The sequence below is a fragment of the Ursus arctos genome, unplaced genomic scaffold (assembly GCF_023065955.2).
Source record: "Ursus arctos isolate Adak ecotype North America unplaced genomic scaffold, UrsArc2.0 scaffold_16, whole genome shotgun sequence".
In the NCBI taxonomy this organism is placed as follows: Eukaryota; Metazoa; Chordata; class Mammalia; order Carnivora; family Ursidae; genus Ursus; species Ursus arctos.
Window position 1 is genome coordinate 44,430,512 of NW_026622830.1, and position 13,227 is coordinate 44,443,738.

At 40.3% G+C, this 13,227-nt stretch overlaps 1 protein-coding gene across 6 annotated transcripts in view; it reads left to right on the top strand.

Moving 5' to 3' along the window:
- KIZ (kizuna centrosomal protein) overlaps positions 1–13,227 on the top strand; it is a 126,996-nt gene that overhangs the window by 15,323 nt on the left and 98,446 nt on the right. For 4 of the 6 annotated variants that reach the window (XM_026487469.4, XM_026487470.4, XM_057312707.1 and 1 more), the window contains exon 4: positions 5,415–5,510. The exons of the other annotated variants lie outside the window; for them this stretch is intronic. In XM_026487469.4, the coding sequence (XP_026343254.2) occupies positions 5,415–5,510 (96 nt within the window). The remainder of the gene's footprint in view (positions 1–5,414; positions 5,511–13,227) is intronic. 6 annotated transcript variants of the gene reach the window in all.

The window sequence follows — 13,227 nt, forward strand, 5'->3', positions numbered from 1 at the left end:
CAGTGACACCACTTACCTCAGCAAACTGTGTGTAAGCAGAGTTTCAGAGAAGGAAATGTTTGTCCCTGCTGTGTTCTCCTGCCTTTCTGCCTCTTCTTTTTGTCCTGGTGTCCAGTGGTGGTCTTAGGAAGGCTAGAACAACTTGTCTCTTCTTAATCCCTTCCCACTCAGGTATCAGATCTTTACCTCCTCTGCTGGCTGACCGTGTGTAAGTCTTAGGAGAGAGGTGTTCTGATGGGGCGTATTGCCGACACACCCCAAAGTGCCAGGGATATTTCCCCTTGAATAGAATATAGTTAATGCAAATGAATTAATAACTGGTAGAGTTCCAGAAAGTGAAACAGAGTGAAGCAACGTGCAAGAAGTGGTCATTTGGCCCAGATTATATTAAATGCATTTCTCTCCACTTTGTAGGACTATAATGTTAAGATCTTTTTAAATGGGATAAAGGCTAACAAAATACCCTTTCAACAGATTTTATGAATTATACTATTTTATTTGGGGGCCTGTGATCATATTCAGGGCTTTTAAAGACTATTGATCTGTCATGTAGATTTGAAAATACAGTGTTGTGGCTATGCTTGTCAGATAAAGAGCCTGACTAAACTCTGTTCAAGTATGTAAATATTAGTAGTGTTGTGAGGATTGTATCCTTCTCTCCCTCTTTCTGTCCCCCCTCCAGCCCCCGCTCCCTGCATTAGTGCTTTTGTAGAAGAGCCCCAGTTGGTCCTTAGAGCAGTTTTCCTTGGGTATCCTTTGCCCTTATCTCAAGTTGGGTTCTCCTGAAGTGGACCCTGAGACAAGGATTCAAATGTAAGTGGTTTATTTGGGAAGTGCAGGGAGGGTGTGTAGGCAGGCAGGCAGATGAGACAGGGAAGGACAGGTGGCTGGAACAGGGTGTACCACTCAGCCAACTACCATAGTCGGCATCTGGAACTTAACCCCACAGGGAAAGCCTGGTGAGTGGGTTCAGAGCATTTGGAATATGCATACATGGCTCCTGAGCATCACTGATTGAGGACTGATGGGGAAGAGAATCAGGTGAGGGGAAATAATTGTGAGCTCCTTAGGCACAGAGACAGAGATGCTAGGACTTAGGAGCACCCAAAAGGGTCCCAGGGACATGTGTGGAGTATTGCCAGCTCTGTTTCAGCCTCCCCTATTCAAGTGCCAGGCATAAAGCTGGCATGTCAGGGCACTCAAGGGGGGTCCTCAGTTGAGGAGAATCATCACCTGGTTATGTCTCTCATCTGCCTGAAAGCCTTGAGTGCTTGCTCAGCCTTCTAGGATAAAGCCCAGATGCTACTCTCTGCCTGCATACCACTCCACAGCTCAACCTTATGACCCCTAACACACACACACACACACACACACACACACACACACACACACACACACGTTCCTTCTCGCTGTCCCTCTCACACAAATACACAGACATGTGCACATTTTCTCTTCCCCGCGTGCCCCCCTCCACCTCCTTTTCTCTTCCTCCTATCTCTGCTCACTCCCTCTCCCCACGCGTCTCCTCTGTACCCCCATCTCATGCAATATTCCCTCATCCCCATATCTTCCCACCGTCCCTCTCCATCTTTATTTCCCACACATGTGCGCATTCTCTCTCTCTTACACATGTACTCACACGCACCCACTGAATTTTAAACATGCAGAACCTGTATTTCCTTGAAAGCACCACATTATCTCCTATCTTCTTTAAGTAGAAGGCCTCTTTCCCTCTGTCCTGCCTTAGATCTGTGCCATAATTATCTCTGTAAGTACTTCCTTTGTGGGATTGTCATTGTTTACATTTTCCCACCTCACTGTGGGCTCCTCATCTTATTTCAGTGCTGTCAGTATCTGACCCTGAATGTGGCACATAATAAGCACTCAGTTAGCTTTGAGGAACACCTCCCTAGACTCGAAGCACTCAGTAGGCATTGAGACTCCCCCCCTCCCCCTCTGACTGAAAGTTGATTCTTCCATATTTTTCATCGTTCTCTCTTATGAACCATGAGCAACTATGGGAGAGCTAATGTGGTATTGGTTCTATCCTGTGTTATACCTTCCCAGGAGCATTTCTGTTTAATGGCAGAGGCACTCTAAAGATATAATGTCACTATTTAAAGATGTGATTCTTGTTAAAAATTCAGTTCTTAGGTGATGTATGCCCACTGGGGATAAAATTTGAAGAGAACAAATCTTTGACCTCTCATTCACTTCCTACTGAGCATTGTGACAGCCACTGTGGACAAGGCATGACCTTCAGGCTCCTGGAAGACAGTCTGTAGCTTATCCTATTTTTATTTTTTATCAGCCAGAGTGCCTTACTTGTTAATATGCATTAATTGCATATAGGTAAGTGTTCCTCCATACCTTTTTGTAAAAACTCAGCATTTAAGAGGAAACCCATACACTGGAAAAAATAGAAGAGAAAACAAAAGATTGTGAATCGCAGTCCTGAGGGTCAAATCAGACAGTTTGTGTAACTCTCTGTACCCATTTTTTCAACTCCAATGTGAAGAGTCTGGGCCAGTAGATTTTAAATGTCTGTTCAGTTCTGTAACCGCAAATATTTATATAATCCCAAAGACCACTGAAAAAAGGAAGCCTGTTTAAATAAAAAGTAGTGGTGGTACTTTCAGGCAAGTGCTAATGTGATGAGGGGAAACTGAAGGAATGGAAGTGGGGATACAGAAGAAGGAAAGAATGGAAAATGATCCATGTCATGAGCATGGAGAGATATCCTAGAGACCTGAAAGACCCGCCAGGACCTTCATCTCCTCTTCCCACCACCCCAGACCACCACCAACAGATTTCATCTGTTGAGCTGAGATGAAATCGTTTGTGCACAGTAAGGAAGTGAATAGAAAAATCCTCCTAAATGTAGTGGGCAGCATCCAGCCCAGCGCTGTGAAGCAAGATGATAACAGACAGAACAAGTTACCTGATGGATTGATTCTGTGCTCTTGGGTTTATTAAAAGAAATTTCCCTAGGGGAGTTGGGGGAAGAGGGGACTGTCCTTAGAGAGGCTGTGGACTGGAGATGCTACCAGGACATGCGAACTTCGGCCCCCAAAGCAGCAAATCTGACAGTGAGGAATCTAGGCCACACAAGGGAGGGAACAGGGACCTGAGTCAGCACAAGACAGAAAGGATGCAATACAAGCCCTATGTATCGTGGAAATATAATGGGACCTGATCAGAGAGGAAATGGGAAATGAAACACGAAAGACTGATGGCTGGAAAACTAGGACGCGTGCTCTGCTGTCTCATCAGACATTGGTAGCTGTGGAAGCTTTGGAAAGATTCATCTATACAGTTTTCCAAACTTCAAAAACTTTTAAACATAATACAACCCTTTGTTTGTATGCAGATAGAATAGGAGGTGGGGGTTGAAAACCCTTGCTCTCCAGTGTTCAGAAGATGGATTTGATGAGTAGTAACCAAATGTCCTATGCTATGTATAAATAAAAGGCAAGAAAAAGAGCATTTGTAGGCGCAAGTCTGTGGTCCTAGAGGATGTAGAGTTATAGTTTGTATCAATTATCCATTTATCACAGCAACTTTTTTTTTTTTTTTGGCTTGAAAGAGTCCAACCTTATTTTTTTTTAATTTTTAATTTTAATTTTTATTTTTTTGATGTAACTTTCGATGATTCATTAGTTGCGTATAACACCCAGTGCACCACGCAATACGTGCCCTCCTTACTACCCATCACCAGCCTATTCCATTCCCCCACCCCCCACCCCTCTGAAGCCCTCAGTTTGTTTCTCAGAGTCCATAGTCTCTCATGCACAGCAACTTTTGATTTCAAATACATTGTTCGGTTTTTATTTACATCACTAATTTAGAAATTAGTAAATTCCGTAAATTTTTTGGATGCACTGAGAACAGTCTAAATTGGATTAGTGAAGAGACTTTCCTTACTGTTCTTTATAAAGCCCTAACGCAGTTATCAGTTTTTGCTGCAGCAAATTGAATTAAACAAAACACATGTTTCCATGAGAAAGTATTCTGCCTTTGGAAGATGTGGCTCTGAAATGATCCCTCCATAATGAGGAAATCAGGTACAATGCCTGTTGCATGTTTGTAACTGATCTCAAAGAACCTAAGAAAATATTTGCAGCCACAGGAATGAAGAATTTTTGTTTAACCTCTAATTATTTAATAAAGCTTGATGTTTATTTTATAATTCACCCCCCTCCCCCATCCCTTTTTAAGGATACTTTCCCTTAGACTCTGTAATGTATGCCTTTTGAAAGCTCTTGGGGTTAAAAGTAAATATCTCTGAGTCCAAAGGGTAGATATAGAATAGAGAGATGTAAATTGTATTATCTTAATTGCCGTATTTCTTTATCTTTTCTTGGTTTATCATGTTTACTGGCCTTACAAAACTTTTATTTAATTAGGAATCTCTTTAGATCATTGCTGTCATCTATCATGTTAATATTCCGAGAGAGAAAAAAATTCCCTGCTTAACTGTTATTAAAAATGGGAAAGCATATAATTTGAGATATTTTGAGGGAAGCAAATAAATTTTGATCAGTTTTTTTGGTATGTCAAAACAAACTGAGGCCAATTTCATATTCAGACTGAGAATTAAGGAAACAGTTTTCTAATTTGATTATCACATAGGCGTATTTCTTTTTTTTTCTCTCATAGGTTTATTTCTAATTGCAGTGCATCACAGCCTAATTTAGAAAATGTTCTGATACTTATCTGTGATGGACCACCATCAGTGAATTTCTTAAGGCTTTAATTACTAACACTGAATCAAAGCACCTTTTATGCCTTGCTTTTAAGAAAAAGTCATTTTATGATGGAATCACTTTCATCAATTATAGTGTGATAATGAAGCAGACATCTTTATGTAGTTACTACTGCCGGAGCAAACTTCATTTCTATGGTGCTGATCACTGATGTCTACTATATTTTTATTCATAGAAAATGGAATTCATTTCAAGTAGATGATCTAACAAATAATATACTGTGTTGCTGTGACTAGTAGGACCATGATACTAATGTAGATATCATACAGATAAGAAGTCAGTAGGATTGATTTCTTTTCCTTTAGGACAAAAGTTTTCAGAGTAAACACTGTCCAGTGTGTTGGTTTCATAATAAAGTAACTAGATTTTCCTGAGAGCTTAATATGCCAAGGTTTTATTCCCTATGTTGATGACAGACAATGAGAACCCATCAAATCTTATTTAAAAACATATAGCATTTTATAGAACTCAGCTTTTGACATTTTATTTGTGAAATCATCTATTTTCTAAGATAAGTTGAATTTCTTGGCAACATCAGCTTTTACTTTCTACTTCAGTGTTCTTTTTATTCTCTAAAGACTGAAAAATACAGGCAGGTGCTGGTTGTCATAAGAGCGACCACAAAATCAAAACTTTGTTTATGTTTAGAACAAATATGAGGCTCAAATGAAGAAGAAGGTGGAGCTACTGTCGAAAGAGAGCCTGGGAGCAAGAGGCAAACTGAAAGACGAAGACAGAGGAAAGGTAATGGATTAAAATTATAAACCTGTTGACAGAGGATTTCTGGAGTATTCCTCTTTTGCAATAATGTTTTAAATAAAATCATCTTATTACAAAGATCTTTTTGATTAACTCTTAAGTATTATTTAAAGACTTTTCCTTATAGAGTATGCTTTAATGTCTAATTCAGTTAAATGTGCTGAAAGGCCGTCAAGGCAGGTTTAAAAGAGACAGATTCCCAAGAAAACCTTAGTGTCGTTAGCAGGTGAAATTATGTTTGTCTAAATAATGCTTTGTAGCCGCTTTTTTTTTTTCTTAGTTCCAGAAATATTTTAAGTAAAAGATAAACAAAATGTGGCCTTTTGCTTCTCTTCTTTGTATATATAATTTTGTACATTTTAACCTTTTCACAGAGGAAGTGGAAAGAAAAGATTGCATATCTAAGCAACAGACAAAAAGACTGGCAAGGAATACTTAAATAAATTCTGCTATGTATCTGGCGTAATACAGGCTTCTAATCCTGCAGCCTATCTCCATATAAATGATTCTGTTCAAGACCATAGATGTTTTCTTCACTAAAAGCAGTAAAGCTCTTTTAGATGAAATGTCTAAAAACATCTTGTAATAACTTGGAGCATGCTGGCAAGAGTAGTCACTTGTGACTATGTGTGAAACCCCCTCAGCCAGTCGATATTGTAATAAGCAAAAATGGTAGCATCACTCCATTATTCAGAGAAGCCAACAGCGTGCTTGTTCCTTAGGCTGCAGCATTCATTAAGAAAAGCTTACTGGGCTGAAAGCTGGAAACAGATGATAACGGGATATGATTTTCATATTTAATGCTTTCCTTGGAAGAGTATGTGTGCTACAGATTGATAGAAGAACCAACTGCTACTTTACTAAAAGACTTTCAGGTTTGCCCTATAGCTACCGATGGAATCATTCAGCCAAGAAATTAACTTTTTCTCCTTTTACCTGCTTTATATATCTGCTAAGCAGGCTGCCTGGCTGCCAGTAAATGTTATTATGCAGTTAACTGTTTGGTATTTAAGACTCTTATCAGAAAAGAAACAGAGGCCACACTATTTTGTTTTTATAGTAGGAGGAAGGTTTTAGTTTTCCTTTTTTCCATGCATTAGCAGGCATTAATCTGAGTTTATAGGAAGTTTTAGTTTTCCTTCCCAAAGATTAAAAAGTTAAAAAACCTAGAATTTGGAGCATTCTTTAAACCGTAAGATACAAAACACCAAATCCCAGCAACCTTGACCTAGATAAAAAGGCCTTTAATGTTAAATGATTTCTGTGCCATTAGATGTACGCCAAATGTGGTATAATGTGATAGACTTCTAAACCATGCAGGCAGTTTTTCTGTTTGACATTAGGTCATGAAATAATTGACGTGTTTTTAATCTATAAACCGGTTTGTTCTTTCTATGCCATTCCTGATAAATGCATTCTTAGTACGACAGGGTCAGTGGTACTTAAGTAAAACGGGAGACCTTTTTTTTTCTATTTGCACTACTGATTCCTTACCTTACGTACAGTTATGTAGTCTCCTTTTAAGTTATATTTAAAATTAGGACAAGAGACATGCAGCTGACAACCCCTTAAAGATGTTACATATAATAATTAGAAGAGAAGTATTTCCCTTTATACTGAAAAGTGTCATCTCCTTAAAAGCTTTGATTATTGACTGTATGTAAGAATCAATTAGGTAACATTTTGAGAAATTTATATCTTGCCTTTTTCAACTTCCTATTGATGTTCCATCAATTAAAAGGTAAATACATTTCAGTAAAATGATGAGTTAGTTAATCCTTCTTATATACTAATTCCAGAACAATTCCTTATCATATGAGTTACATTTTTTTTCCGGTGGAAATCCACACATCTCTGCCTTAGATAGTCAAATGAATTTGTCTCTGTTCCCAGAGTTGTCTGTCTTCAGGGACTGGCCTGAAGCACACAGTATAGTGTCACTGGTTGAAGTCAATAAATAGGTTTTGAGCAAGAGATTTGTATGAGAAGCCACAGTAGGTCCCCCTATGAATTGCACAGTGTTTGCCTTCAAGGAGATGTCCTTTCTAAGGCACAGGATAGTATGTGATAAATGCCAGTGACATGGGCTAGCCATGTGCTGTGTGAAGAAAAAAGGCATGCTTCCACTAGCATGAGTAGCCGAAGGCTTGGTGGAGGAGGTGGTGTTTGAACTAGTGTGCCGGATGGAAAGGATGTCAGTCAGTGGGAATATGGTAGAAATTCTAAGGTTCGGAGATGTTATGAGTAAAGGAACAGAAGCAGGAAAGCCCAGTGGTTAGTTGTTCAGCCTGGCTAACATCTGATGTTCTTGTAGGGAAGTGGTAGACAATGAGCTTGGAAAGTTACATTATGGAACATTAAGTTCCATTTAGTTCCATTTCAGTAAAATCATGAATTAGTTAATCCTTCTTCTGTACTATTTCGAGAACAATTCCTTATCATATGAGTTACATTTTTTTTCCAGTGGAAGTCCACACATCTCTTCTTTAGACAAGTCAAATGAATTCATCTCCGTTGCCAGAGTTGTCTGTCTTCAGGTACTAGCAGTTAATTATTGTAAGTACCAGGTTAAGGATTGAGATTTCCCCCTGGAATCATGTGTGCATGTACGTATGTGTGTGTTTCTGTGTGTCTTGGGGCAGGTGACAGCAGGACTTGTGGACAGAATGGTGATGCCACCAGTGTGCAGCTGCAGGAAGATGAGGCTGGTGGTGCCTGCAGGGGGAACTGGGGGAAGGAGGTGGTAGAACTGAAGAAATCAGGGTTGGTTCAGACAGGAAGAGTTAAGAGCTGAAATTGGGAGTTGCCACTGAGGTGGAAAACACTAATGAGGGGGGAGAGGATTTACCAAATTAGTGATAATTCTGCATTACAAAAAGATATGTCTTTTAAGTGGTTGTGTACCTTTCAATCTTAGCAGTAACTGGGATACTCTCCTAAGAAAAGTCATGAAGTAGTGGTTGTCCGTCTTCTCAAGGTAAAATTCTAGCTCAGTTTCATACTAAGACATCCAGAGTCTTCACGCATCCAGTGGCTACTCTTCAGGGTCATGTGTTCTCTAAAGAGAATTAATAATTGGTCTACTCATTCCCCAAGCTTGCTGCCTGTATTAGTTTACTTAATAAACTCTTTTTTTTTTTGGTTAACAGCAAAAAGACAAAGCCCCCATTTGAGTCCTAACAGATTTTACTACAATTTAATAATCCTTTTCCTCTATTATACGTTGCATTTTTTTGTTTTGGGGGTAAACTTTAATTCTGTTGGTCTTTAGGCATGTTCTAGTTGCTCAGTTTTTCTTATGAGCAATGACTAAAGATTATACATAAGAACACATCAAATCTTACGTACCAAGAGAGATGGAGATGGCATTTGTGAATGAGAGTATAAATTTTGGGGTAGGGGTTGTGAAGTTGCATTGAACTATTGTACTGTGAAACATATTCTACTAAAAGTAGAAGTGAACTGGATACTTCACAGCAGGATGGTACTGTGGTAGGCCTGGCTGGAGAGCCATGGAGGGCCAGGGAATCTCAGCATAGGGCTAAAGTTCAAATTGGGGAGTTCCACTTCACTGTTGTAAACCTTCCTGCAAGGGTCACATGGAGAAATGGTTATGCAAATTGTTACTTCCCCTTCTGATACTAATAGTAACAATGGGTAATGATCACTGCACACATATTCTGTGCCAGCTGCTACATGAAGCACTTTATATTCATCAGCTCACTTAATCTTCTCAACAATCCTGGAAGTACTGTTATCTTCATTTCATGGGAAGACTCAGAGAGGTTAATTAACATGCCTAAGACTACACAGTGAGGCAGAGCCAAAACTCAAAACCAGACCATATGGCTTTGGCATCCATGCTATTAGCTATCTTGCTGCCCTGCCATCTAGGGGTATTGTGGGTGAAATGATCTTCCAAAGTTGGGAGACATTCCTGGTCCAATTAAAACACCCTGGCCACATCATGCAAAATATTTCAGTTACCCAGTTACCCAGTGCTGCATTTTTACCTAACCTTGGGAGAGAGTGAAATGGTCTCAATATTCCAGCTATGTCAGGTGAGCCAAGGAAGGTGGAGTGTCTGTCTCTGAACATGTTTCCAATAAAAGGAGCATCTGCTTGAGTTGGCTTGGTGGGGCAGAAGAAACACCTGAAAGTTCTACTGAAGAGGAACTTCCAAGTGAGAAGACAGATGTGCACCTGCTGCCATGTAGGAGCCGTGTCAGGAGAGGTGGTGGAGCTGTAGTTGGGAGCAGCCCCGCTGCAGGGGAGGCACCAGACAGGGCAGACGCCCCCGTGTTTCATGATGGGAAGGGTTCCACTCCCAGAGGACAGACTGCAGCTCCCGGGATCTGAGCAGTTTTCGTAAGACCAAGGCAGCCACTGTGGGGCCTGGGCTTATCTCCAAGGGGTAAAGTGACCAGTGTCATGGAGGAGACACATGACTGAAGTAAACATCATGGCAAGGGGAAAGGAGTCATAATACTTTCCTGAAGTATTCATATTTAAAGAGTAAATAACTTAGGTTGGAATCTCCTGGAAGCGGGTCTTGAGATAAGGACTGGAATGTAGGTGGATTATTTGGGAGGTGGTTCCAGGAAGCTCAGAATAGAGAGGAAAACCGCATGGCCAGTAGTGTGTGACTGAGGAGGTTACCACTGTGAGCAGCTGGAGCTCAGTCCCATCAGGGAACCTTGGAAGACTCTGTCACACATGCCTCCGTGTCCTCACACCTGGGAGCAGGAAAGAGAGGGGTTTATTCCTTAGCTCCTGTCACTGACTGAATGTTGTGCCTGGCTCCACTCCTGGCTGCTGCACAGCAGTGAGGGGGGTTCCCAGCCCAGGAGGACACTGTGGGCATGTACTGTGGTGGTAAGGTTCCCATGGATACGGGTCTGGCCCTGTCATACCTACTACTGGAAAGAGCAGTGCATGGGAGGGGGTAAAGGAGTTGAGTTATTGCTTAAAGTTATCTATATAAGCCCCAATTTCTTATCCTTAGTGGCCCACAATGCTTCATTCACCAGCAGTCTCCTTGAACCATTCTCAATTAGAAAGAATGCAAGACTGTCTCTAAAGTGGGGCACTGAGTGGTGCCCAGGTTTCTAATACCAGGATGTTGTACCTTGCTTGGGATGGTGACCCACCCTCAGCTCTGCCATCCTCAAAGTTAATGACTTTATTTGACCTAGGGCAATGACAAGTCCAAAGGTGTTCAGCTGGACCTCTTTGATCTGAGTAGCTTTTTTATTTGTATGTGTTTCTAGTCTTAATTAAAAATTAAACCGAATTACACAAATAGTTTTTCAAATCCTGGCCCTAAAACTAGATCTGCAGGTCTTTTTTCAGGAGATGGTAGAAAATGCTCTTCTCTCCAGGCTTACTAGACCATGAGCTCCTGCACGGTAGGGTCTAGACCCCGTCCACTGCTCCATCTGATGAGAGGTAGCAGGCTGCCAGTCCTCAGTAAGGAAGAAGGGAGAGACATTCTTCTTGAATGAGATGTGTGCCCACTCTACTGGATTTCAAAGGCACGTGAAGTTTGAGCTCTCCACATCCTGCTTTCTTTTTTTTTTTTAAGATTTTATTTATTTATTTGAGGGATAGAGTGAGCGAGAGAGAGAGCACATGAGCAAGGACAGAGGGAGAGGGAGAAGCAGACTCCCCTGCTGAGCAGGGAGCCCGAAGCGGGGCTTGATCCCAGGACCCTGGGATGATCACCTTAGCCAAAGGCAGACGCTTAACCAGCTGAGCCACCCAGGCGCCCCCACATCCTGCTTTCTTTCGTGGGTACCTCCCAAGTGGGTAATATGGTTCAGATTAATATCTAACACTTACATTGATCTTACTCTGTTTCAGGTACCGTTCTAAGGATTTATATTATACATCTATAAATATATGTAAATATACACATATACACAGACTCATTACAACAACTTTACAAAATAAGATTTATTTTTATACCCATTTTACAGATTAGGAGATGGAGGCCCAAAGAAATTAAGTAACTTGTCTCCAGATTGCATAACTGGTCAGTGGCAGAGCCTTAACTAATAAATACATCAACTTGTTTCTCAATTACTGGAAGAAAGGTTTTACTTAGGAGAATCATAGAAAGAAGCCTCTCTGAAAGGGACTTAGCCTCTTTCTCACAGTCAAGAATGAAAATAACCATATTTTTAAACTTTCCTTTTGTGGAGACATTTGGCTACACAACTATCTTCCTTTGCTCTCTCTGTGGTGGAATTATGTGACAAGTGTGTTATGTGTCAAAGGCTCTTATAAGTGAGAAAATTGCACACACACACACACACATATATCTGTACACATCTTGTAGTGGAGTGATAGAGAAAAGAGAAAAAGTGAAGGAGAAGGGGAAAAGGAAACATAAGTCAACTTAGCAAGAGGAAGACAAATTTTGTGGAAAACACTGTTTCTTTTCTCCCTTCGATAGTACAAGGGATTACAGAAGTCTCCATAGGAGAACAAATATTGATTTCTTATTCTTTAGAAGATTTTACAAACTTCATATACTTATATTCTATGAAATAGTGTATTAGAAAAAAATAGTCTTTTTCATGTAGTCTGAAAAAAATGAATTCATGCTAGAATTTTTTTGGAAAGGAACCTGGCAATAATTATCACAAATATACAGTTGATCCTTGAACAACATGGGTTTGCGCTGTACAGGTCCACTTATACACAGATTTTTAAAAATATATGTATGGTACTATAAATGTACTTATGATTTTCTTTTTTCTGGCTTGTGTTATTTTAAGAATACAGTATATAACACATGTACCATACAAAAATTGTGTTAATCGACTGTTTATGTTATAGATAAGACATCTGGTCAGCAGGAGGCTATTAGTAGTTAAAGTTTTAAGGGAGTCAAAACTTATATACAGATTTTTGACTGTGCAGGGGGTTGGCTGTACACATGTGCTTTGTGCTAGCAGTCCAACTTTCGGTAATCTGTCCTCAAGAAATAAAAGTTCCAGGGGCACTGGGGTGACTCAGCAGGTTAAGTGTCTGACTAGTGATTTCAGCTCAGGTCATGATCTCATGGGTAGTGGGATTTAGCCCCAAGTCGGCCTCCGTGCTTGTCAAGGAGTCTGCTTGAGATTCTTTCTCTTCCTCTTCCTCTACCCCTCCCCCTGCTCGCACTTGCTCTCTCTCTCAAATTAATTGATTAATTAAAAAAAAAGAAATAGAAGCTTAGTTAGTTTAATAATGTTAATACAATAATAAAAAAAAAGTTTGAGGAAGGCATGAGCATTTTAGGAAGAAAGACTGCCTGCGGATGGAATCGCTCTTTTAGTTGTAGTGTGTGAGTTGCCTCTGTCCTCACTCACATCTCTCAAAATTAGAAACTGGAGCTGGCGTTCTGCCTTTCTGATGTAGTTCTGCACATTTCTTTTTGAACAGAAAACTCTAAGAGACACAGTTGTGTCCTGAGTCACCCTGTGTGGGAACCATGGAGCATACACAAGGCATATTAAGAAAGGGCTCTTGTCTTGATAGTCTCAGATACTTGTTAGGCTTCTCTTCTTGAAAACCGTGACTTTGTACTGTTTTATTCACAGCAGTTGCATAGGCCTGGGGGTAATGGGGGAAAGGATGGTGCTGAGGTGTATGTGTTTATTTTTTGAAAATCACCGCTTGGTACAATTTAGGACTGCTAAATTTCAGTTGAAGT